The following is a 27948-nucleotide window of genomic DNA, read 5'->3' on the forward strand; positions in this document are numbered from 1 at the left end:
ATTTGGATCGTGTAACAACTTGATTAAATGCTCTGGAAAGTCCATCAGCATGAGAAATTGTTTTCCCTGGCCTATATACAATAGTAAAATCGTATTCAGCAAGCTTTAGACTCCAGTTCATCAACCTCGATGACAGATCCTTGGTTTTTAAAATACCGAGTAATGGGCGGTGATCGGTTTCTACCGTAAATTTGCGACCATATAAATATGGTCTAAAGTTTTTAATCGCCCAAAAAACCGCTAAAAATTCTCTTTCAGTGGTTGAATATCTTTGCTCGGCACCATTAAGTGTACGACTGGCAAAACTACACGGTAGATTTTCCGTGCACCCATTTATAGAATGGGGTTGACTTAAAACAGCTCCTATGGCAGTTCCACTACTATCTGTAGTGAGAATAAAGGGTTTTTCGAATTCCGGATACTTTAAGATAGGTGGGGATAAAATGCAATTTTTTAGGTCCTTGAAAGCTTGTTCGCATGCTTCATTCCAATGAAAAGTCGCATCCTTCCGCAAAAGGGCATTCAAAGGTGATGCAATTTTTGAAAAGCCTTTGATGAATTTACGATAGAAATTGCAAACTCCCAGAAAAGATTGGATTTGCTTGATATTTTTAGGCGTTGGAAAATCTTGTATCGCTTTTACATTGTTAGGATCTGGAGAATAACCTTTGTCTGTGATCACATGCCCTAGGTACGTGACTTCCTTACGCATGAAGTTACATTTGGCTGAATTTAATTTTAGATTAAACGACCTAAGTCTGTCAAAAACTTCAACAAGTCTTTCCAGATGCTCATTTAAATTTTTTGAATGAATACAAATGTCATCTAGATAAACGAAGCATTTGATACCTTGCAATCCTGTTAACATCTGATTCATTAATCTCTGGAAGGTTGAGGGGGCTCCTTTGAGCCCGAATGGCATTCTAAGAAATTCGAAATGACCCGTAGGGGTGCTGAATGCAGTCTTCAATCGATCTGCTTCATCCATTGCGATTTGATGGTATCCACTTGTTAAATCAAGAGTCGAAAAATATCGACTATGACCTAACTGATCAAGGATGTCCTCAATCAGAGGTAATGGGAAGGAATCTTTGACAGTTATGTCATTGAGTTTTCGGAAATCTACACAGATCCTAAATTTCTTTGTATTATCCGAAGATTTTTTGTCTACTACCAATAAAGGGAAATTCCATGGACTACTGCTAGATGTTATAATGTTATCTTGTAACATCTTGCTCACTTGTTTGTCCACTTCGGTTTTTTGTTGTTGTGGCAAACGGTAGGGTCGAACAAAAATGGGAGACGCATTCGGAGGATCTGTAGGGATTTCATGAGTAACTGCCTTGGTAAAACCTAAGGGTTCCCCTTCCAAATGAAAAATGTCAGAATATTTGTGGATCAAATTGGTCAGAGCTGATAATTCCTCTATATTAAGATGCGAGAGGCTTGTGGACTCTAATATTTTTTGCGCTCGTTTTTTACTGCAACTAGTATTAGAAGCCGAATCTTGTGTTAAATTATAAAGTTCGAAATTTTCAAGGGAATGTGATTTTAGACTCACATTTTTGAGTTCAACTTCGGAAGAATTCGCATTGATAATTGGAATAGTGCAGTAATTTTCATCTTTATGAGCAATTACATTGCCAAGGTACACGCCAGGATTAATCTCTCCGCCTTCAATTAATTTATCAACCCTGTGAATATTCAAAACTTTTATATAAGATTCCGATCGCTCTTTTAATTTAATGTAATGAATGAAGCTTGTTGTATTAAAGAATGGCGATCGTGAGAAATCAAACTGAATTGATATTTTCTTTGAAGGAAAAATCATGCAATTGTGTTCATAGTCAATATGACAAGTATACTGTTCCAAAAAGTCAGATCCTAATACGGCAAATGATAATTCAGGTTGCGTATCAGGTAATACATGGAAAGTATGTTTGATTTCGAATGAGGGGCTGATCGTGATATTTGCATCCACTGTACCAATGGTGCAAAAGGGGTTTTTAGCAATACCACTAATTGAGATTTTATTCGCCGTATCGATTAAGGCATCGTCCTGAAGCTGATTGAGATGAATCAAAGATATTTCAGCTCCCGTATCGATAAGAAATCGCGATTTTAACTCTTTAGTAACATTGCATAGTAGAAGGATTGTTTTTAATTTTGCAATCGGTGCAGAACGATCATTTCTGAATTTATAGCACTTTACTGTCGCAGATTTCGAGCCTGAACCGTCGTGCCCCCGGTGGCTCGATTCGAGTTTAAATTACCGGAATTTGAATTGCCGGATGATGAAGGTGATGCTTCTTGAGCACCACTATTAGAAAAACTTGAAGTTTGAGAGCCGTTTTGATTGTTACGTGATTTGTGTCGGGAACGACAATCTGAAAACGAGTGTCCGCTCTTTTTGCAATGAGCACAGTAATTTGGTCTTTTTCGGCACTCGGTAATTTTGTGGTTTGATTTTTTACAATAGTTGCAAACAACCGAATTTTTATTTGAGGATTTCGAATTTGAATTATTTTGGGGCTTATTGCCAGATTGATTGAGACGCAAATTCTCTGCTTGCAATTTAGCCTCTTCTTCTTTGGCATCCCTTATAGCTTCATGTAATTCTTTATGGCGACACGATTTTATGTACGTTTTTAGAGGCGATTTTAAACCCGCCACGAAAGCATCTAATGCCCTTTTTGAATTCATCTCCGTGATTGCTTTAATAGCTTGAGAATCAGTCTCACTCCAATTATTTTCTCGAATGCTAAGCTCATTAAATTCTGATAAAAGTTTTTTGCAACGCATTGAATATGCATCCACATCCTCATCTTTCTTTTGACAAAGAGAAAAAATTTCTGCTGAAACTTGAGAAACCGTTTTATTAACACCGAATTGTTTTTCCAAGTCTCGTTTTAACGTGGTCCAGGATAAATAATTTCCATATTTTACGTAGTTATAGGCCTGATCTTTTAGTTTTAGGAGGGCAATTTGCATTAATTGTGTTCTGTCACTTTCTGATACCATTGTACCACGCATCAATTCTACAGCTCTGACATATTGACTCAAATCATTTTTACCGTCAAATTCAGGGATCACTCGAACAGCAGTCCCCAAATCAAAAGTATTTGCCTGTGATACATTTGATTGTGTCATTTTTTTAATAGTGGGTTTTTCAATTTTAATATCACAATCAAAATCTGAATCAGAAGATATCGTAAGGAAAGTGTCAGGGTTTAATGGATTGAGAACCACTGATTCACTCTCAAGGTTCAATGTATTTAGAGAAACTGCACGACGTGGTAAATTTTCCGCACACTCGTTTATGCTATTTTTCGACATAAATTATTATGCAAAATTTTATACTTGATTTGATTTTTTGTCACGAAATTTGGATACCACTTTTTTACAATTTTACCAGAATTTCTTTTTTTTTTTTTTTTAATTAAAATAACACTGTTTTTTTTGTCGATTCAATAGGAAAACCGCTTCACAGGGTTAATCACAAATGGTCACAGTACCTCATATTTTCCTGGAAGATTTGTGAGGAAAAATTTGAACTCGGGATGGTGCGCTGATTCTTGAAGATTTTTTAAGACTAATTTCTGCTGGGGATGATGCGTTGGTTTCTGAAGATTTTTGAAGACTACTTTCCGCTGGGGATGGTGCGTTGATTTTTGAAGATTTTAGATGACCAATTTCTGCTGGGGATGATGCGTTGGTTTTTGAAGATTTTAGATGACCAATTTCTGCTGGGGATGATGCGTTGGTTTCTGAAGATTTTTGATGACCAATTTCTGCTGGGGATGATGCGTTGGTTTCTGAAGATTTTTGAAGATTGCTTTCCGCTGGGGATGGTGCGTTGATTTTTGAAGCCTAATTTCTGCGTTTTTCGTCCTCACAGAGATGTTTATTCGTTGTATGTTTAAACACACAGAAATTTTTATTTGTTTTTTTTTCCGCACACGGACACTGAGTTGTGAAGTTATGTTACAGTTCTTTTCCTTTCACGGGATCTCACAATCTTTTTTTCTTTAAAACACAAGAAAGGTGTGCCGGCTGCGCCAAAATGTTGAACTTTTGTGGACTATTGGGTGGCACTTCGATTCTTTGGTAGGAAAACGACGATGAGAGAGAACTGCACCGGAATAACTTCTAAAAACAACTAACTTTATTTCTTCCATCATACATTAGCCATAGGGCATTCTTTTGTTGGACAGATCTGCTGATTATGCACACTCTCTGCAGCGCGTGTATTTTTTCGCTTCATAAGCGTCTGCAGAGAGTGTGCATATGAGTGCATATATCTGAGAGAGTGTGGCATTTTACTTGCTTTACAACAAAAAATATATCTACTCGCGCGTACGACGATTTCTGTGCCATTAGTTTTTTGAAAAACCGGTTCTAAATCGGTTAAAAATCACGTTTTGTAGTTTATCTAACAATCTTAGAATGCGATTTTGAAAATTTTATGTTTATGTTGTAGTCCAGGAAATTTAAACCAATTTAAATATTAAGACATTCGTCGAACAGTTCTCGAGATATTTCATTTTAAAGATTTCAATTTTAAGAAAATTGGCTAATAGCGTCAGGCGGAAAAAAGCGGGAGAAGTGGCGTTGGACAAACTTTTCCATATATATAGCACTCTCTCTCTCCACATAGTGAGTCTATATTCGAAGATTTGTAAGGTGACATGTACCATTCGCGATTCGCGATTTTTTTTCGCTGATCTTCGCAAGACGCGAATTTCTTCTCGGATTTTCGCGGGGCACGTATTTTTTCGCGGATTTTTGTGGGGCGCGAATTTTTCGCGGAGTTTTGCGTAGCGCGAATTTTTTCGCGGATTTTCGCGGGGCGTATATTTTTTCGCGGATTTTCGCAGTTCGCGTATTTTTTCGCGGATTGTCACGGGTCGATGACAGAGATGCTAAACAGATGTAAAATTGAGGTCTCTATCTCTCATAGTTTCCAAGATAATCGACTTTAAAGATTTGCAGACGCTTTTATGCATTTCTCATCCAATTTTCCTCATTAATAACGATAATATGCTTCATACACTTTAAGAATTATTAAACGAAATGTGAATTATTTATATATAAATATCGTTCGGGTTTGCCATAATCCAAATTTGCAATGAAGGAATCGCACCTCTATAAGTTGATCTAGGTTTATCACTAGCTTTTCTTCTGTATACGATTTACGAGTATTTCGTAAGTCCCCAGTGAGGATTCACAACCAATTTTACGATTTTTTTTCTGTGTATGGATCACTTCCCTGAATTACGTGAAGAAAATGCGGATTAGAAGAAAAAACGAAAACAAATCAATAATTTACTGACAGAGTCAATAAAACTATAAACCGCAAAGATCTTATTTATCTCCTTTTTGTTTTTGAATCAGACCCATAAATCAATATTAATTATAACCTCAAAAAATCAGCGCCTTCGATGTGATTGGAATAAAAATGTGAATTTCATAATTAGGCCTCAAAATATTCCCTCATTTTCTACCATTAAGAACCAACAAAATAACAAATTCATAGCCTTTTTTACATCTTCATCTCCATAACCATAAAAAAAAGAAAATTTTGGAGTTCATCATTTCAAAGCAAGTTCAATAAAAAAAAGAATTTCGTGTGAATCAGGTGAGACTGCCAAGAGCAAGGAAAAAAAATCCAAGAACAATCATTCAACATAAATTGCTGAAAATTACAAGCATCATGCTTCAACTAATAAAGTAAATAATTTACACCAAAAAAAAATCACTCAAACAATTAAAGACCACTTGCGTGCAATATTTCTGGTGATTTCTTTGTCACTTGGATTATGTCTCAATAAAAATTAATTATTCGGAATGACTCATTTTATTTTCTGAGTGGGAATGTAAAAAAAATTACCAATTTCACAATTTTTCACTCTTCAATTTTACTCTCATTTTTACGTCTTATTAACTCAGAGTTATTTTCCCTTTCTTCAATGTCTTTCTTTCTCATAATTTCTTTTCTTTCGAATCTTAGACTAGGAATTGTTTATTGAAAGCAATTAATACCGACTGATTTTCAATTTCTTTTCTTTTCTCTAAATTTTAGAGAATGAGGTTATGTTGAATCTAACCTTAAAAAAATCAGGGCGCAATTGCACTGGCAAAAACTCTGACATTTTTTATAGTTTTTCATGCTACTAAATATCGCAATTAATAATTAATTTCAGAAAAAAACAAAACGATTTGAAATGTTTGGTATCCCAGTGCGCACAGTTAGCTGGAAACGGCATCATTTTAAGCATATTTTTGTTGAGTCGGTTAGCAAAAATTAGCTGATCGGTCAGCAGTTCTCGAACAAAAAGTGCTAACCAAGTATATGGAAATGACATCATTGCCTTGCGAGTTTCGTTTTAAGATTAGCAGAATTAAACTGAAAATTCATATGTTTTCAGCTCAGTTGAAATTGGTTAGCATTTGGTGTTCACGAGTTATCCCAAATTAACCGTTTCTTGTTTTTGAATTCCCCAAAAATTCCAAACACATCTATTTTGAAAATTAAGAGTTTCATGCATTTTCAAGGAGAGGAATTGTAATACAGTGAATACAGTCAATGGGATCTTTTTTTGGAGTTTGTCAAAATGCTGTTCCTATCCAAATTGACAAAAATTCTGTCATCTGGTAAGGTAGAATATCAATTTGACAAAAGTTCGACAAGATCCAGTTGATCGCAATTTTTTTTAGAAATATTATCTTTTCTTCTGCAGCATTAGAGAAAATTAATAAAATGCACGTTAATAAAATTAGGCTATATTAGCAAATCCATAACCTTACACTGCCACGTTTTGATATCTTACTGAAAATTGAAGAATTTCTAAGGTGGAATGATAACTATTCGATTCTACCGAATTGATAGTGTCGGTAAATCTGTATCTCATAGATTTAGTGAATGACGGCTTTTTGCACATTATTGGACCACTAATTGTTCCAGTCTTAAAGGAACGTGACTATTGATAATTATTTTTATTAGCTACAAGAAAAGCAGAAATAATTTCAAAGTTCCAGAATCGATAATTGATACTATTAAAAAACAATTATCTTGTTACTCCTGGTTCTGAAAGCAATTTGGTGACATTGGAATTTAAGGTTATGTATGTGGGAAGATTTGAAAAATTTATTGAAGAGGGCACGCGACGCCATAGAAGTAGGAAAGAAGTATGAGGAAAAGAAACCAAAGTGGTACAGTAGACTCTCTCTCAATCGGCTCTTTTTCAATCAGGCGAAAAATTTTGATGACAATTTTCACATTTGATTTTAAAGTAAATTTGTTCAAATTCGCTGTAGTTCCTCTTGTTTTATCGAGATTCTTTATATTTGAGCGCTTTTTGTGGAATTTACAATGATTTTAATGCCCAAATCTCTCGATAATTTGGATGACATTTTGCCCCATGACCGATTGAGAGAGAGTCTACTGTAGTATTACATCATTTTTCCATTTACAACATTTTTGCGCAGCGAACTCGAAATGAGACGATTTCGTCCTATGAGATCCTTAAAAATATATACTCTGTTTCTTTGAACTATGGGCTAATATATATTTACCTATTTTAATAGAATTTAAATTCGGCGACTGTAATACACAATTAAGAGTAGGGGAGACTGGAACAAAAAGTCACAAAACGGATATTTTATTTTTTTACAAGCTACTCGAGCGCTTCAGAAATTTCTAATTAGCGCAGTTTTATAGGAAATTTACCGCTCTACAACTTTGTGAAAGTAATTTTCCTCTATTTTGTAAGGAAATACGTTTATCGAACCAATTTCTAAAAGGTAATTTTGTGATTATTCTCAAAAATGCTGGGGCAAATAGTATCAGACATTGGGTATTATCATATTTTGATACGCTTTATTACAGGCTTCCGTAAATTTGGAAAAATACCGACAGGACATATTTTCATAGGTGTATTCATCTACACCTTTGTAAAACACAGTTTTCTCTGCGATAAAAGTGAGAAAACGAGGAAAGCGCTTTTCAAGCTATTTTAGAAAAAAAAACACACACAAAAAACTGCAAATCGTTTGACCAATGCAAACAACAAGCGGCGAGACATGATAATGACGTTTCTTTTCGCCGTGAGACATCAGAAGTTGCTTCGCTTGTTTGTTACTTTTTACCCCAAGTGGCCATTTTTCATAAAAGGATTTCTGGAGAAAAGAAATTTTGTGAAATTCTAAAATAGATAGCGGATTCGTATTCAAAAAATCCAAATTATTTAGAAAATATTCACCTATGCATCAATTTTGGAAAATAAGTAGGTAATAATTGTTATCTTCTGCAAGGAAAACATTTCAAAAATAGGGCTAAAAATTTCGATATTTTTTTATTTTCTAAATTCCTTGTTCGAATTCTACGAAAATTACGACATTGAAGAAGGTCTATGGAGGCTATCTATAAAAAAAAATTGAGCCGCTATCTTTTTTACCTTGGCAGATAATGAATTTTGAATTTTTCGATTTGTGACTTTTTGCCCCAGTCTCCCCTAACTATGCGTTTGTCTAAAAATGTCGTTTTTTTGGTATTTTTATGGACTTACGATTTTTGAGGTTATGCGCAGAAAAATGGGTTCGAATGGTTAATTGCAATAATTACATATTTTCTGTTTTTTTTAGTGGCAATTATAAGCTTGGTTTCGCTTAAAGAAATTAACAATTTGTTTATGCATATCTTGTGTCACCACTTTGCATGTTAAGCCACGTTCTGGCAAGTAATAGATATTTTTCATCTCTTTTGAATTTCCAGCATTGTTTTCGATTTCCAGACAAAGGTTTCCAGTGTAATTATCAGCCACTGCATGTGAAATTTTTGGTCTTTTGGGGCAAAAACAGAGAAAAAGAGTCTTATAGTCCGACGCTTACCATGCACTCATGGCGGATTTCTGAGGTTAGAATTGCATGGCAACTGAATATTTTAAGACGCGTTCACCACGAGTATGCCTTCTATCCCTTATAGGATATTCTTAAGTTTTGAGGTTACAAATTATAGAATATTTTTGAGTATCAATTTTTTGTTTTAGTCAAGTTATTAATAAAAAAAAAATTCTGCAACATCGTAGAATAAGGAAATTCCACTACAGAAAATGTCTAAGATTTTGAGGGTTAGGTCTCACATAACCTAAAACATTGAAAGTTTATCCTATTGACGCCAAGGTTCTTAAGGAATAAATTTCAGAAGCTAAACAAATGATGATACGCCAATGGTCAATGCAACCGACGAATTGTCAACAAGTCTTTTTCAAATTGAATTATCGCCCAAATGAAAAATATTTCGATTAAAAACTTGAATTAGCGAGAGTCTAATGCAATTTTTATGTAATCTATCGAGGAAATAAACAAATGCAGAGAACCCAAATCGAAAATACATTGATATTCATTGAATTTGATTAGATAGACATTGATTTATCAACGCCAATCAAAAAACTATCAGAAATATTTAAAAGGTTTGTGTTCTGTTCATTTTTAAGTTGTACTTCCATAGTTTCTAAAACGAATTTTTTTTTAAATAATATAGAATAAAAATAGATAAATTATTGCCAAAGCAAACAATTAAAATTTTTATGGTTTTTGCCCAAGAAAACATGCCGTATTTTTTTTAGGTTAGGTCTTACATAACCTCAAATTTCAAAATAACCTTTTGATCAAATAACTGATTAACACCGGAATCTATTACAACAATTTCAAAAAAAATTGTAATATTTGCGCTAAAAAATCAGGGCAAAAAGTATTACAAAATTGTGCAAATGAAAAAATACATAACATAATACTCATTGATGTTAGGCATGCCAACATTTCACAAGTTATCGAAATTTGTGTGTTTAATAAATTCTGTTAAATGAATTAATTTAATTGCCTGTGTGAGTTGCTTTAATGAGTGATTCAATATAATTACAGTGTATGTGAAATAATACAAATTGCAAAATAATAATTAGAAGAGAAAATGCATAATAAAAAAAAAACAAAATAGAAATAAAATCGTGCGATATTTTTTTGCCACAAATATTTTCACATTTCCACAACAGAAATAAAAATCTTTGCCAACAGTTAGTGGTCAAAAAAACAGGACAGAAAGAAACTTCTAAGAAAATGTGATTGTTCTAAAATAAATATTCACATGTGAAGCAATATTTATAAATAATGCATAAAATTAAAATATGAGAAATTGCAAGATAAAACACTTTTTCTTTGTTCTGACTTAATAAAAAAAAAAGAATTAGCAAGTTGCATTGAGAATGGAAGAATTGCTTCTAAAAAAAAAACAAACAAAAAAAATTATAGTAACTAAATAACATAAGAACACATTTCATTTTATCATTCATCTTTAGTATAAATTACAGAAAAAATATGAAGAAACAAAATAATTAAAAAAGAAAGAACATTTCACGTGAGTCTTTTTTTTTTGTATGCAATTTAAATAAAACAAATATTTTCTTGCTCTCAATGTGCCTTTCTTTTTCTTAAAGTACCTCAGTGTCGTCATCGTCGATATTTTGTTGTTTTCCATTTGCTGAATTTCTATTATGTTGCTTCCGTGGATCAAAGGCATCTACCACAATCTGCTCCGTGCCCTTAATTTCCGCCCGACAAAATGGACATCCCTGCAGGGGGTGAAATTAAAAGACACAAGAGGTAAAATAACAAATTCCACTTTCCCCATGGATTCAACCTTCATTCTTCTTCCTCCTTTTTTTTCGTCCCCTCTATCCCTAACACTCACCTGTCCTTCCGAATCCACTTGCCACGAATTCAGACACGGTGTACATAGCAAATGTCCACATGGCTCTATGCGAATATCTTTATCATTTTCCGCACAAATTTTGCACAGTTGAAATGTACTTCCTGCAGCAGAATGTACGGGAGAAAAAAGAAAAAAAAGAAACCCCCAAAAAAAGGGAAGTCAAATATTGTTCTTCTACTTAAATCACAAGAAAAATTCTTATAAATAAATTCTTGAAAATTGTATATTCGTAACTGGGAGAGATATTTTCTATTCTTTTCATTTCTTTTGTACATATTAAGAAAGGGAAATTATAGAGTTGTTTAATTTCTTAATCATAGATTAGAGATAAAAAAATTTTTGTTGCAGAAAAAAAACATTTCCTTCTATTATGGGTTATAGGGTAAGGGCTCATAATTTTGGACACTTTGAGGTTAAAATTGGACACTAAAAATAAATTGATTAAAATTATGGTTTTTTATTCCAATATTTGATGAATAATGAATTCTATCTAAATATCTGTTCTTTCTGGAAGATTTTAACACTAAATACGTTAAATTTTGAATATGATTTGAGTTGAAATTGCTTTGTTGAAAATTCAGTGTGAGCAATTGCTTACGAGAAATATGACAGAACTTTGTGTTTACTTCTGCCTTATTTAGCTGTGGTGTAGTTCTAACAATGTTTCTTCGCTTTTTTAAATGATATTATTGAATATTCATTGAAAATTGTGTTGATTCACGTTAATGGGGATTTGTACATTTGACCTGAAGTGAGATTTGCCTTGTGTATTAGATTTTTCGGGTAAAAATGGAAAATTTTCTAAGACATTCACCAGTGAGGTGATGGTTCTTATTTTGGACAGGTGTTTTTCTCAGGAAATTTCGTGAAGTTTTAGCTTTTATGATGACTAGGTTGGACAAATGCCTGGAGAAACAAAGGAGCATCATCTCTACGAAAGAGATGTAGCGAGAAATGCCTTGAAAGGCGGACAGGTGTTTTTCTCAGGAAATTTCGTGAAGTTTTAGCTTTTATGATGACTAGGTTGGACAAATGCCTGGAGAAACAAAGGAGCATCATCTCTACGAAAGAGATGTAGCGAGAAATGCCTTGAAAGGCTCCCGGAAAGGCCAGGGAATGCACAAATCCGAGTGTACTTGGATTACCGAAGTCAACTTACTTTAATGAACGATGTGGAAAGTTTCCGGGCTTCTTGTGACATTCTACGTTTCCCTTACATGAGCATTAAGAGGACTTGGGAAGATTGATTCATGAAATGAAGAACAATGGGCATCCTGTTGAAGCGGATTAGCAATCCAAATTTACAGCCAAGTTGTCCAAATCAATAACCAAGTTGTCCAAAATTCGAGTCAAATTCACCTCTACATATCAATTCATTTTTAAACGTATTAAGACTAATTTTAGTAAAAACAAAGACAATAAACTCTTGCCAAGTTTCTAAAAAACCCTTCTGAAAGGAGAGTAACAAAAAAATTCAACAACAATTAAATTCGTCTGGTGAATAAATTAATATTAATACCAGTGATGCACATTAGCAAAAAAGTAAAAAGCATGGACAATAGAGGCTGGTACGAGACCGAGTTTCGGCATGAAAGTGGTACTTCAGTCGATAAAAATATTCACTGTCACTGATTCAAACACACACCGAGATGGGCTTCTGTGATATAGTAGCGACACTAGGTGCACACAGAGCTGTCATATGGAGCGGCTAACTGTATCGGGGGATAAGATAGAATAGGAACGAAAAAGCATAAAGGGCCCAAATGTGGCTTGAATGCATCGGTAATCCGAAATGGAAAACTGATCCTTAGCAAAATCTTTATATTATAAACACGACCGATAGGTAAATGTCGTCAAGCAAATACGCAGCAATAGGCTTCAGAATCTGGAAAGTCTTTAGGGACAAAACTCTATGTTTCGAGGAAACGAGGCTGAGCCAACATTTGTTGGACCGTTGGCGTGAGGCATGGAGGGGATCTGCGTCCGGATGCAGCAACACAATTCAACTCAGGATCAAAAACTCAACTCTTCCACACAGCTTTTGACACACTTCGTGTCTTGCTCAGTGGTCAAGTGTGTTAATGATTTTTGGGTTTCGTTGGGGTTTAGGGATTTTTGCGTTTTCTAGAAGAAGTCCAGTGTTTTTTCAAAGAATTTCAATGGACACAACACAGAATAACCGGCGAATCAATCATCCGGCGGAAATATAGGCGAATATCCCAGGCCAATTTTTTTTTTTATATGGAGCTGTTTGAAGCCAAATCACAAATTGATCTCAAACACAGCCTAATTTTCATAAAGCGAAAAGGCATTTAGCCTGAAATCTAGTATATTTATTCCTCTTTAGAAGGAGTAGAGTTATTCCCACAAGGGATACATCAATTCTAACTTATATTGTGTAACGGTAACGAGCGCAGAAAAATTCCCATACGAAAATCGCGAAAAACTGGTAAGTTTTGGCTTTCTAATGCAGCCCTTTTACTTTCTTCTTAAGAACGAGATGGTAAAAAATTTGGGATCATAAGAAGTATTTTTTTTTACATTTTTTTAAGGCCAAAACGTAACTTTAGATGGTCGTAGGAATTTTTTTTGAGTCACGGTGACTCAATCGTTTTTTAAGGGTCAACTCTTTAAGCTTTTAAGCGTATCGAAGCGTATCGAAGCGTAACGAAGATAAAATGGAAATTTTAAACTTCTCTAAATTTCCTTTAATTTTAAAAATCGATAGATGGATCTTTAAACTTTCAAAAATAATGAAAATTATTACGTGAACTCGTAATATATAAAACGGAATTTGGCTTCAATTCAGAACAGAAAATCTTTAATTTTCATATTAAATTTTAAATTTAAAACACAAAGTTTTTTTACCTCAGGATTACTGGGATAATTCAAGAAGTTTATAATTCTTTTTATATATCACCATTTGTGATTCACTTCTTTTTGTTTTTTCCCTAAAAAAATTATCATCTTTATCTATAAAATGCCCTACCACAAAAAATCAATTCTGTCACCCTCTAAGGTTTCCCCAAGTTTTCCCATCAAAATCTTCCTACTCATTTTCTGCTATCAAACATATTTAAATTAAAAAAGATAAATTGAATAAAGAATAATATTTACCCATCTCACAATAAAGTTCATATTGTTCTTGTGTCACAGTTATATGATCCTCCATAGGACTCTGCACAGCGAAAGATAAATCCGGATTTGTGAGCCGTCCGTCTGGATATAAGTAGAATCCTTCCCTGTAAATAAATATCCAAGGATTTTGCTTTAGGTTGAAGGATGTGCTCTTGGGAATAATTTTAGCTGAGACTGGAAAGTGACTTTAGTAAAAAAAAAATAAATTCCTTTTCACAAAAGTATCAGATGGAAAATTTCTGAGAAAATCCAAGGATATTATATAGATTATTTTTACACACACACTCACCTGTGTCCATCTAAAAGTGCTTGACAGAGGGATTTATTCTGAGGTATAGTTTGAAGAATTTCTCCTTCTGCCGTCACATAACCTATCGCCCACTGACCCAATCGAGTACACGATAACCTAACATAGAAATACAAAAGAAGAACATTGGTAGATATTTGTCTACTATCAGAAAAGAGGAAAGAAATTTTCTCTTTCTTTCCAAAAAAAAAAAGAAGATGACAACTTTTATTGTTATATACACATTCTTCATTCTTCTTCAAATATTTATCAAAGTTGTAGGCGTTGTTATGTCGTTAAAGTCGGTTGAAAGAGAGAAAATCATTCAATATTCTATAATGCTTGTTTTATTATTTCCCTTACTTCATCAATTGATGAATATTTTACAAAATTGGAACAAGAAAAATACAAAAAAAAAATGTATATTATTTTCTTTAATATTTCAACTTCAGTTTTGTCAATCGTAAAATTTCACCTGAATTTATTACACATATTTCTATTTCTTTTTTAGCATGACCTCGACTTTTCCTCAACATTTTTCTTATTGCTGAAAAAAAAATGGTCTATTTCCATATTTTCACCCACATCAAAATCAGTAACATCCTACTCTTTCATTTTTTACTTTTTGTACCTCTTTTCCCCCGATCAATGCTAAAATTCATGTGCATGAAGGGATTTACAAAGTCACTTCTAACTTCCTAAAATGCCAGATGAAAATTAATTTTCTAATAGAATGAATAAAATTGACTTTAGCATCGTTTAATTACTTTTACAACTGACTTAGACAGGGATAATTCGATAGAGAGGGAGAGAGTAAGAGACATAAGTAAAATTATTTCACAGGTTTTCACGGATAAATCTAATTATCGTCTACAATTTCAGACCAATTTCACGTTTACATTTTCGGGATGAATAAGGTACACTTGGTATACGGAGCGCTATAATAGCACAATTCCTCATACTCTTGATCAGCACCAACCATGTGTAAGAGATGGAATGACAATAAAATGCCATATCCATGCAAAACCCATCAAATTCATTAAGTTATACATAATTATCCATGACATTCAACCAATTGATTTACATACAGCATTTTGTAATATCATCTTTGTCTGCTTTATAATCATGCGTATTCGCTTATTAATGCAAAATGACCATGAAAATTGCATTGCAATCATTATACAATTCATTAGTATACTCATATATGTACCCAGTTTGAATTAATAAAATGGAAATTTCACCCTAAACAAAGAGCATTGTCAACATTTCACCAAGTTTTCTACTAGTGATAATTTTGATATGTTGAATTAAAGCATTTTACCAAATATATCATAACCATAAAATATCATGAAGCCTTAACCGATTCAGTCAGTGTACTAGAAATACTTGGCAAAAAACAAACGATCAGTAAAAAGTTCTAAATGGGCAGCAAAAAATTAAAAATGAGCAGTAAAATATCTAATTATGATCAGTAAAAACCTTAAATCTTTACAAAAATGGACCTAATTTATATATTTAATATTTAAAATAGTTCCATATAAAGTGTAAAGCCCCTTATTTTCCCTTTGTCAAGATTTGGACGAAAATATCACTGTTTCAAAGTTTTTTGTTACTGATCAATTTTAACTTTTTACTGCTCATTTATTCAATGCCGAAATACTTGAAATAGAATGTTCATATTTTGGAATTAGGTTCTTACAGATTAATAGATGATTTTTTTTTGAAAAGAAATAAATTTTATCTATTATGGAGGCGCGGGGAGCCGTTGTCAAACACGCGTCTTAACTCTTTAAGGACGATTGGAACACCGGTGTCCTGAAGTTATTTTTTTTTCTAATGTTTGTACATAATTGCAAAGTAGAAGGTTGAAGGAATCTAGTAAAATATTGTTTACAAGTCTCTTTTAGCTATTTACTATCGTATAGTAAATATTTAAGCTAAAAAATTACTATTTTAAAATTCTTAAATTTATAATTGATTTTATTTACTTTTTATACTTCCAATTTTTTTTAAGCAAAACCCTTCTGGGAATGAAAACTGCAATATTTTTTCATCAGAACGAAAAAAATCCATTGGTATTGTTAAAAAAATTACTTAAATTTTTGGACTAGTTATTTATGTCTCTATCGTTTATACATGCAAAAAATATACCGAATCAGACTCTGTTGGACTTTCCAAGGTCAGATGTAAGACTTATCATTGATTATGTTTACCAGTTTCATTTTTATTCCTGATTTTCAGTCCGTAAAAAGTGTCTCATCCTTAAAGGGTTAACGGTCACTAAATTTAAATTCTTTACATTAATTTATTTCAAAATCTATTGATTTAGATTAAGTATCCAAGAAAAAAAATTGGCAATATAGAATTCAAAACAGGAAAGAGCATGAAGGCCAATTTTAACAAATGCAACGGGATGTCGAATTTTCCGTCCGCCATTTTGAGTAAAATTTTGCATGATCTTCCGCGAGGCAAGAAAAATAAAATGTAATTTCATCTCTGTCGGACTATTTTTCTCAAGTAATTGAAGAACTAAAGTTACTAAAAATTCATTCCCGACAGCAATTCGGATAACAAGTGCCCAGGAATAAATCATATAAAATCACTCAATTTGCGTATGATGTGTAATACCATAGCAAGGAATGGGTTAATTATAAAGCTTGACAAGCACAAATATTTATAATAATAATTTAGTTAACAAAATAAAAAAGGTGAAAAAGTGTCCTATGTTTTGCCGAATGCTCGAGTTCGTGACTTAGATGTTATACCTCAAACAATAGTACATTGAATACGACTAAATGATTTATAAATAACTTAACTTAAAGGTCGCCGGAAATAAAGCTTGGCAGTAATGTGAATGATTTTCGGACAAAAATTATTTATTGGTTCAAAACCGGTTCATAGCCGATTCAGATTTATCTGAAATTCCAAGACCTTTCCAACGAAGCCAAAAATAACCCTATTCGGTTGAAAATTACGCTGCCTGTTTTTCTAACTTTTGACCTTGAAAAACCGTTATTAGGAGTGATTCAACGGTATTTTCGTATAAAGACGAAACGTACATTTAGGTACCCTCTAAAAAATATCCCGAATTGAAAACAGGGTTGGCAAAGGGTCCCAGGCTTTGTGAAATTCTTTAAATCGTGATCTAGATCCTATACTGCAAAAGTACCTTTGGATCATTTACTGTTTACCAGTTCCCAACCAATTTCAGGTGATTCATGATAATATCATCATTCAAAGGATCACCCAAAATAGTTTCAAGAGTAAGAGAACTGATTTGCGGAAAAAATGCTCTGCGGTTCATAACCGATTCACAACCGATTTGAACAGGTTATAAATCACTCGAAATATTGCCCAAAATACACTCCAGGAGTAATATAACACTGTGTAACAATTTTAAACTTTTTTTGTCCCTGGGTTCTCATGCTATTTTTTGTATTGCTACGAAAATACTTATCATTTTGATTTCATTTTGTTTTTGCGCCTGGAATCTAGGCAAAACCGTTTTTTTTGTCGTTTTTTGACACTTGGGTACCTATATCTCCGATTCTACTGAACCAATTTATTTCTTAATATGGGAACATTTGTTCTACTTCACATCCTTTGGACAGATGGAGTTCGTGTCACTGACACCAGGGGCGCTGTAGTCTCACATGTCAGAAAACATGGAAAATCGAACTTTTTAGCAACTTTAATCAAAAATATCTCGAAAACTAGGACTGTCCCTAACAATCTGTTTTGTGGGTTTGACAGAGAATTTTATTAGATACATTTTCGTCCATGTGCAACTTTTCTCTCAGATTGTTTTTAACCTCGACATTGAGGTTCAAACGAAAATTGAGCTTTAGAATACTAAAAACTGTTTTTATCAAGAAAATTCTCTTCGCCGGCTTACAAAAGGCCGAAGAGCGAATTGAACTGAACGAAATTTTCCTCTAGGGAGAGATTAAATTTCAAAATTTTAGATTTGACAAATTTTTCCCCAGTCTCCCCTATTGCCCCTCTGTCTGTAGAGTTTCGAGTGGTAATATTAAACACAATAAAAATCGGGATAAACTAAAAATATATTTACTAATATTTTAACGACAAGCAGAGATACAGAACATAAAAATCCTCACCTCAAAATCACTTTTGTGTAATTTTATTTTCTTTCTAAATTTACGATTTGTCGTTTTTCTTTTTTCATGACTCCGGCATATTTTTAAGATTAAAAAAAATCATAGATTCAAAATTGGATATATCTATCCTATTCTTTTGCTTTCGAATCAAAATTGAATTTGTTGTGCAAGAGTGTAATAGATTATTATATGCAATAGTTTAAGAGTGTGATAGAAACTTTGATTTCATAAATTTTTCCTGGTCAAAATAATAACAATATAATCTTAAAATAACAACAAAAATTTTAAAGAAATTAAAATTAGGAGAGAGCCATTTTAGATAAGAATTTAGCTTTGAAGTTTAAGTTAGTGGTCTAAAAACATAATAATCAAAAATATTTATTATTTGAATAGTTTTACTTAAAAAATTGATTTTATTCTAAGTTGCCTAATTTCTTTTAAGGCTTTGTCTCAATGCCTCAAATTTTTTTTAAAGAAAAATAACTCTATGAATGAATATTTCAAATATTTAACTAAATATTTTTAAAGTAATAATTAACTACACAGATATTTAAAATCGCAAAAAATGATCTGCTCAAAACTTTTCTGTATAAATTGCAATTCCTATTTAAATTTATATAAGACCATTCCAAAGAGTATTGAAGTTAAATTTAGAATTGGAGAAAATTAGTAAAATAATTTATAAACAAACCATGAATATATATTGAAAATTTAATATCGTTTTTTAGATATTTAACTTCAATGTGAAATCAAATAATTGACATTTAAAGGTTAAAGACCGTGTGTACATTATGGCTCTCCCGCTTCTTCCTAAGCAAATCAAGCAAATCAATAAACTCAGACAGAAAACTACTCAAAAATCCCATCAGAGCGAAAGTTTAATGTTTTCTCTATTCAAACATAAAGAATTTTTGCATAAATTCTTTATCAAATATTTGTCTGAAATATGACACCATAAAAATCGTAACGAACAATCAACTCTCATCGCCATATAAAAAAGCATTTTTCACATAAAAATTTCACAGAAAGAAAACAATTTTATACATCGACAGAGATATGTTTTGTGCTAGAAAAAAAAATATCTGCATTTTATCAAGCACATTATCAAAACAATCCATACAAAATTTATCCTCAATAACATTTCAAATTTGTATGTTATGCCCAACGCACAATAACTTTTGTTTTGTAAACATATTTTTGACATTTCAGTGAGAGTGAGTGAGATCTAGATTTAATCATCTCGCTCTCTCTCATAGGAAATCTTGAAAACATGTTTACAAACAAAAGTTATTGTGCGCTGGGCATTACCATATCACGTCTAAGAACAAATGCGGTCAATATGTTGCACATTCCATTATCATATAAAATTTTTAAATATAGAAAATACTGGTGGGCCTCCAATAACAATATTTGTTTTTCTGTGTACGTGAGTAATTTCACTGTGGCATCATTTGCTTCTTCCCAACCAATATGAATGAAAAAAAAAAACAACAAAACCACTCAAAATATAAATTTCAAAAAATATTCCAAATCAATGGATAGAGTTGACAACCAAATAGACACTCTGCGTGGGTTCATCGTTCCTTCCATCCAGCATCAACATTTCATTGAGAAAAGGTTTCCACCGTTTATACACCAGAGATATTTATGAATGAAAGCCACTCAGCTTTTTTTTTAATTCGAAATACGATGAAAAAAAGTAATAGTGGGTTATATTTATCGATTAAATTACATAATGTGATATCCGTTTTTCTCTGTCTCTCACAAAATGTACAATAAAGAGAATGCACATGATACGGGAATATGATACGAGAAAAAAATGCGTGTAGAAGGAAAAAAGGTGCAATAAAGCAAAATAATCAACTGTTTATGGGACCATTTCTTATTTTCTATGTAGGTGGAACATATCATGAAAATGTTTTATCAATTTTAAAAATATCTCCCGACATTTATACTGATAGCATAAATTGTCTAGAGATATATTAAGGACTCATCAAACGTTTTGCTTTAATGACATTCAAAGCTGTTTGGATGGATATTAAATATGAATATTAAGGTAAAACGGGTGAAATAATACCATAAATTTTCATAACAACTTTTGATAGACTTTCTCAGTAGATTTCATTGGCTTTTTTTGGAAGAAAAGAATATTAAGTTGAGAAGTTCCATAACTAGAAACCTAATAGTATTACACTGAGAAAAAAACGGGGGTTCGATTAACTCTTTTTCCTCATAACTTTAACAGTTTTTAAGTGTTAAAATATATCAACATTTTTAATGTTAATTTTACACCTTTTCAAGGGTAAAATAAACATGAAAAATGGTAACTTTAACCCCTAATACACCTAAAAAGAGTAATATTTACACCGATTTCGGATCAATACTGCAGGGTAAAATAAACATTTCCGGAGTGTTATTTTAACTTTTTCGGATTTCTCTGAGTAGTGTATGAACTTTATAAAAATATGCAACCTTACAAATCGTATATTATGAAATATAATACACAAAATTAATTAATATATTTAAATAAGAGGAATAGTTGTTTGAAAACTCTCAACTACATATAGAATTAAATTTGGTAAAACTTTTAGATTAAAACTTTGAGAATTGAAACTTGAGAACAGTTTTTAATGCCATCTACAAGAGACAAAAGTGCCTTTACGCGAAAATAAATTTCATTCGTATTTCACTATTTTATATCAGGGATAAAAACAAAAAAATAATCAACTATCGAGATTACTTAAATTTATTAAAAAAAAAATCCTTAATTATAAGCTTTTAGGAATAATTCAGATAAAAAATTAAAGTTGTTATTTATTTATTTAAGTATTTACCATGAATTTTTATTTCAAAAATTTTTTCACATACAAAATTTCAAATTGTTTTCAAAATTAAGTTTGAGCTTTATAAATGTGACAGCACTAAATCAAAATGTCTCAAATATGCAAATTTTTAAGCTTTTGCTGGTGTCTCTTGGAGAGAAATTGATGATTAATTTAATTTCATCAATTCACAAAATGTTGCTGACTGTGACTTTAACTGTTTTATGAGAATTTGCATATCATTTCCTACAGTTCTAATTTCATCAATCCATTGAAGTCTCAGCAAAATTTTTATCGCTTTCGACTAAAATAAATACAGGGCATTGTAGAGCTATTTTAGCAAGGGCTAATTTGCCCATTGGATATTTTGGAGGTTGGTTAGGTAAGAATGAGGAAAGAGATAAACGTATGATAATTAAAGATCTTGTCTAAATAAATAAAATAAGTAGGGGAGACCGGGGTACAATTAGCCAGGGGCAGAAGTAGACAGTGGATTTTTCTCGGTTCCCTTAAAATGTACCTTGAGCAAAGTATTTTTTAATGAAAGTAGGAACACATCCCCATATTCCCAGAAATATTTATAAGTCTGATCCTGTTATCCTACAATTTAGAAGCATTTTTATAAAATGGGTATAAAACTGCAGTTTTGATGTTTCAGTTTTTGGACCAGCATTTGGTTTTCTGAGTTTGTAGTCAAGATTTCATAGTTTTACCTCGTTTCTGGTTTCATAAACCTAACTAAAAAATATTTTTCACTTGGATAATAATTATCCAATTTTTTATATAAGATGAAAAACACTAAAACAGCCCTCGGGGCAATTGTAGCCACTCTTCCGTGGCCGGATAAAACTATCAATGATTTTTCACTAATACATGGATAATTGTTAGATGAAAGAGAACTATTGATATTCCAAGCAATATTGCCATTCGGATGAAAAATTTGTGAAATAGATTTTTTCAGGATATTTTCATCAATTTTGCCGCAATTACAAAAATGTCATAAAAAAGTCGGCTAAAATAACAACTAGTTGGCTGTTTCATTAGGTTTAAGTTACATATTTAGTATCAGTGGGCTTCAGTGGATCAAGTGAAATAACACTTGGTATTTCCAGTTTTAAAATTTCGTCTGGAAAACTGGTGGCAAATAGCACCCCGAAAGTGACTAAATCTACCCAGGCCGGGGCAGGTGTAGCCAATGTGTCATACTTTTTTCATTATCCTCTCTAGAAAAAGCCAAGGATTTGAGAGCTCTGAACTATGCGGTTTTATACAGCCAATATCTTAATGCTACTTATGAAACATAAAAACATTAGACAAACTTTATCATTTTTTCACAAATCATGCGCGAAAAAAAAGCTTCATTTGCTGGCTAATTCTACCCCTGTCTCCCCTAGTATCTTATACGGGCTTCAGATTAGAGTTTAAATTAATTCCTAAATGTCAAGAAATACTAAAGAACAAGCTATTTTATTGATTTAGTTTTAATCCAGTTCACAAAGATCTGGAATTTTTAAAATACAAGCAATTGAAGTAATTTTTCAGAATCTGTTAGACCAATTGCCTTTACTGATTAAATATTATAGATCTCAAACCGCACAATCAGTGAGAGAAATCCGAAAAAGTTAAAATAATATTCCGGAAATGTTAATTTTACCCTGCAGTTTTGATCCGAAATCGATGTAAATATTACCCTTTTTAGGTGTATTAGGGGTTAAAGTAACCCCTTTTCATGTTAATTTTACCCTTAAAAGGTGTAAAATTAACATTAAAAAATGTTGATATATTTTTACACCTAAAAAGTATTAAAATTATGAGGAGAAACAATTAATCGCACCCTCTTTTTTTCTCAGTGATGGATCACTTATTCTTTATACTTAATCTTAAGGGAAAGTTTCCATAAAAAATTTGCCTGATAAGGAATTAGAGAAGTCAATGATATGACTAAAGCGGGTTCCACCCAAGATTATGAAAGCCAAAATCCTGAAATCCAAGATACAGAATTCTTAAAAATGTTATAGGAATTCCCACGATTGCGCCCACGCTTGCGGGAAGCAAAGGTAATTTTTTGTGTTTTGGGAAATTATTCTGCACATTATTCTGTGTATAATTTCATTCCTTTCAGGATTTTGACAATTCGGTATTTTGCCTTTTGAAATTTCGGTTTTTAGAGATTTTGACTCATTCGGGACGGGATTTTGGCCTGATCAAGATTCTAGATTAATGGATTTCATATCTTCAGGATTTTAGCACTTTTCGGAACGTTTTTTAGCCTTCGGGATTTTAGCTGGTACTGAGCTAAAGCTTATATTATTTGAAACGCTCAGAGCAGAAGTGGTCTCCTTTGTATGCATTTTCCTATTAAAACAATCTAATTCTGCTCTGAGCGTCTCATTTGAAGGAATATTTACATTCTTAGTTTTTAATGCTGGGCTAGTTCTTTAAAAGAAACTTGTAAATGTACGTTATGTAGAACTATCAAGGGTAAGCCATTCTAATAAATATATATATTTAGGTATACCTAAAAATATTTAGGGTTTCATAATGACTAAATTGTTCCTATTTTTCTGAATAAATGTGACTCGCCAATATATTTTAAAAACAGGACACCTTCTCCTAATTTTTAAAATATGGTTGCGATGAATCACATTTATTGAGGAACAGAGGAAAAATTTAGTCATTATGGAGCTTGGGACCGTTCAAAGCATGGGAACTTTCCCCTACTGTTAATGAAATTGGTGAAGACATCTCTGATTGAAGCTCAATTTTTGGTATTTCACTGCTCGAACTCGAAGAGAGAGCAGTTAACTTTTTTCAACTTATGGCTAAAGGCTAAACGATTGCTGGTCTTCGACGACTCCCCATAAGTGAACATTATCTAGGACAATCTTTTTTCCTTTACCCCTCACTTCTTTCCTTCTTCACCAAAAACAATGCATTTTGGTTTATTTCGGAAACGGCTCCTTGATTTTTTTTCATTTCCGAATATACTTTGGAAGTATTCAAGGCGAAAATTTCGTCCTTAGACAAAGAATTGCAATGAAAATGCGTAAATTAACGAAATACAGTGAGGCTACGGCGAGTATTTTATTGTCAATGTGATTCTGCCCTAATTTTGAAGCGTAAATTAAAAAAATAAAAAGAACCCTAAATTAAACTTTGAAGCGCCTATTTTGATAAATAATGTATTTGTAAAGCATATATTTTTCTAGGATTTACTTTTTTATTTGTCCGTATGCTTGTTAGTCATACTAAAATATTCTAAAATGTGCTTGTCCCAATTTTCATTTCGGTTTTTTTTTTTTAAATTTAAGAATCAATTTAATCGCGGTAGTAAACCGGTATGCACTTAAAAAGCATGCGAAAAGATAACACACGGAGAGCTCTTTCTTGTAAATCCGAGCACTGCGCAAAGCAGCGAGGCTTTGTCTTTTCTTTTTTATGCATTACACCCATTGATTAAAAAAAAAACTTTTCTCTGATAAGAGTTGATGAGGATATTTTATTTAATGTATAAAACTCCCTTTCAAATTATCTGAATTTCGTAATAAATGGAGGAATTGAAAAGTCTTGCCGTTAGGAGCGCTAAAATCGAAAAATCGATTTTCGCAAATTCGAAACGCAATATTTCGAAAAGTAGACTATTCTGTAGGGGAATTCTGCAATTTTTGTGGCATTGTTACACGTGAGTTCGGAACCTGACAATGTCAATCGAACTTTTTTTTATGTAAAGGCCGCTACACACTGGAAGCAATGTCTTTAAAAATGATTTTTTTTAAAGAAAATTTCCCTATCCTTGTAGGCAGAAACGTCAGAATTTTTTTTTAAAGCAATTTTTGAAGAAAATTGCTTCTAGTGTGTAGACACCATAAAACTAGTTCGAAAATGAAGTTTATTGATTTTTTAATAAAATCGCTTTAATTAATGATATTTTAGAAATACAGTCTATCTTGGTTCATTTGTTTAATAGATTTCATTGTCACTTGAATTGCCAGAATTATCAAATATGTGACTTCTGACAATACCACGTGAGCTGAAATGGAAATGTCCAGAATAAGATTTTCGAAAAAAAAAGTTTGGCATATGGCATTACCAGAAAGTTACAGAATTCCCCTACTGGTATGTTGTAACAAAGTCCAAGAACTCTTCAACAATAAGTAACAATTTTCCTTGATGTATCTTGATCCGAGTGATATAAACAATTTATAAATTGACCAGTTTTCATCTTCGGTGTTTCTTAATCGATCTCGATGAATTTTTTCATCATGGAATCTCGACGAGTATTATCATATCTATAGGTAATTCAAGATCTTTCTATCAGTAGAGCTACCATCTTTAAACCTACTGAAATTAAATTCAGAAATGGTAAAGGTTGTGATTATTTTTTTGCAGATGCAAACAAAAATCAATGATAAGACCAAATGAGGCTACAATAGCTAAGATTATTGACAGGAGACCTCGGAGTAATATAATATAATAAAGTATCCCTTCGAATCAATTTTATTTATTTCAACCGTCGTGATCATTTTGTTTGATGCAATATTTTGTCCCCAAAATTCAACTCACAATTAAATTTGCATGAATTTTTAATTGTAAACGCTTTTTGAAGCTGCCCGTAAAGAATTTCAACTACCATCATTTTATCTGGACTCAGCTTTTAATATCCATTAGTTAAAGGGGAAATTTGTAACTAAAATAGCCTCACTCTTCTTCAATATTATTTTTTTTATGGCTGAATAAATAAGACTGAGATAATAATTCTTTGGTATTGGCACTCATTTAATCACAATCATATTAATGATGATAGGTCTTTCACCAAAATGCTCTCTGAAAGGTGAAATAACCCCAGTTAAATCTCATTATATTTTCCGCAAAGTCTCATCCCCATCAAATATGCTACTCAGGTGAATATGATATGAAGATTAGAAGTATTAAATTGGGTGGAAACATCCATTAAAGTTTATCACACGACAATCAAGGGCAATTTTCAGGCTAAAACTCCAAGAGAGCATACTATTACATCATCTTTCCTCAATTCTTCATCATTATTCCTCCATCCTCTTTTCTATTGTTTTATATAAAAATTTTTAAAGTTTCATGAATGTTTCAATTACACTCAGTAAGTCAGTGCATCACGCACATTTTATTATTATATTGTTCTGCCATCAGCAGCAAAAAAAGCGCAAAATACTCTATGCATGGCTGGGAAACGCACTTTTTTCCGAGGTTTGTTTTTTTTTTAATGCAAAAATTGCACAATGAATGCTTGATGTGGAATTCACGGACTTTTGCATTTTATGTCGCGCATCTTTTACTCAAAACGTTACAGAGGGTGATAACAAAATTTAAATATATTTAATTTGTTTCATTTTCTACAACTCACCTAAATACATAACTTCCCGCTTTATGAATATACTTTTGTAGTCGTGCCTTCACCTCGTCATATGTTAGAAATGCAACATAGCCGGGATGAGTAACAGCCAAAATTTGCCAATTTCTCAACAGTGTACTCCACGGTTGAAACAGTCTGGAACGAAAAGAAATGTATTGAAGATTTTTTTTTCCTCATTTGAACACAAAACTACATTTGGATGGAATGGTTGAAGATAAATTGTAGTAAATCATGTGATCTCAAGCGCAGACAATTTCTCACCGAGAACTGTTCTCTCAATGAAATATTCTGGGAAAAAGAAATCTCTCTCTTTTTTTTAATTCGTCCTCTTAGCATTTTCCTTCAGCATTTCATGAGACAATCTATCATTTTAAAAATAATAGGGATGAGTTGGAGCTATTTGGAGGATATCTTGAATTAATTTCAACGTTACTAATTCGCGGACATTGGTAAAAATAAATGGATTGGATCAGCGATAACAGTCCACAGTATGCAAAGCATGAAAACCTTTCCCTATTACAAAAAAAAATTAAGTCAGAACAATAAATTTCTAATTAATTACAATTAAAATCGTTTCAAAGTTACTTGTTAAGAAAATATAATATTGCAAATAATGTATCGAGCTTCTTATAATTTACAATTCTCAATTTTTTTAAAACTTGTCATTTTCTAGAATACTTTGCAGAGTGAGCGAAAGAAGGGACTAATTTTTAGTCATGTGGCATCCACTAATGCCTTGACCTGATTTAATATATAAGGCCATTTAATGTTTAGATGATAATTGTTGTTAATCCCGTGGTGGAAGAATCTGCTAAGTCCGTATTTAGATCGTTCAAGAACGCCTTCCCTATGATGTGGTTGATTATTCTGTGCATTTTTATTACGTCTTATCCGATGTGAAAGTGTCTTTTACTAATTATTCAGATGCTTACACCTTGCGAGACTCGAACTCACAACTTTGAGAATCGAGCAGAGATCTCATTCGCTCAAGACTCAACGGTCTTGTCTATTGCATCACTGATATACCCAGGTAACCCCAAAAATATATCCAATAATGAATAGAAAATTGGACGATACATTTTTGTGCAAATTCAAAAAAATAAACATGTGTTTGAGGCGACAAACGAACGGTCTAATGTAGCTGAACCTCTTCATGAATCGCTCTTAACTATTCCTACACTGGCAAAAATAAAAGGATCAAATTGATCCAAACTTGATCCTTTTGTAAAGGATGGATCAAATTGACATGTTCTCTTATGATAAATGTTCATTCAGTTTAAAATTTAATTCATCCTTTGCAAAAGGATCAAATTTGGATCAATTTGATCCTTTTATTTTTACCAGTGTAAAAGACTTAGGGTAAGTGTGCCACATTTCGGCCACTTTGAGTGTAATTTCGGCCATGCAAATAAATTAATTAATATTATGTA

The 27948-nt window shown here is 32.4% G+C and overlaps 1 protein-coding gene across 2 annotated transcripts in view; it reads right to left on the bottom strand.

Moving 5' to 3' along the window:
• Positions 1-27948, bottom strand: part of LOC129801926 (E3 ubiquitin-protein ligase CBL-B-B) — a 105632-nt gene that overhangs the window by 25707 nt on the left and 51977 nt on the right. For both annotated transcript variants that reach the window (XR_008751743.1, XM_055847406.1), the window contains exons 3-7: positions 26510-26653; positions 14193-14309; positions 13883-14007; positions 10745-10866; positions 10494-10625 (exon numbers count right to left, since the gene is read on the bottom strand). Coding sequence is in view for 1 of the 2 variants with exons in the window: in XM_055847406.1 (XP_055703381.1) it covers positions 10494-10625; positions 10745-10866; positions 13883-14007; positions 14193-14309; positions 26510-26653 (640 nt within the window). In the remaining variant the exon portion in view is untranslated. The remainder of the gene's footprint in view (positions 1-10493; positions 10626-10744; positions 10867-13882; positions 14008-14192; positions 14310-26509; positions 26654-27948) is intronic.

This window comes from Phlebotomus papatasi, chromosome 2 (genome assembly GCF_024763615.1).
Source record: "Phlebotomus papatasi isolate M1 chromosome 2, Ppap_2.1, whole genome shotgun sequence".
Taxonomy (NCBI): Eukaryota; Metazoa; Arthropoda; class Insecta; order Diptera; family Psychodidae; genus Phlebotomus; species Phlebotomus papatasi.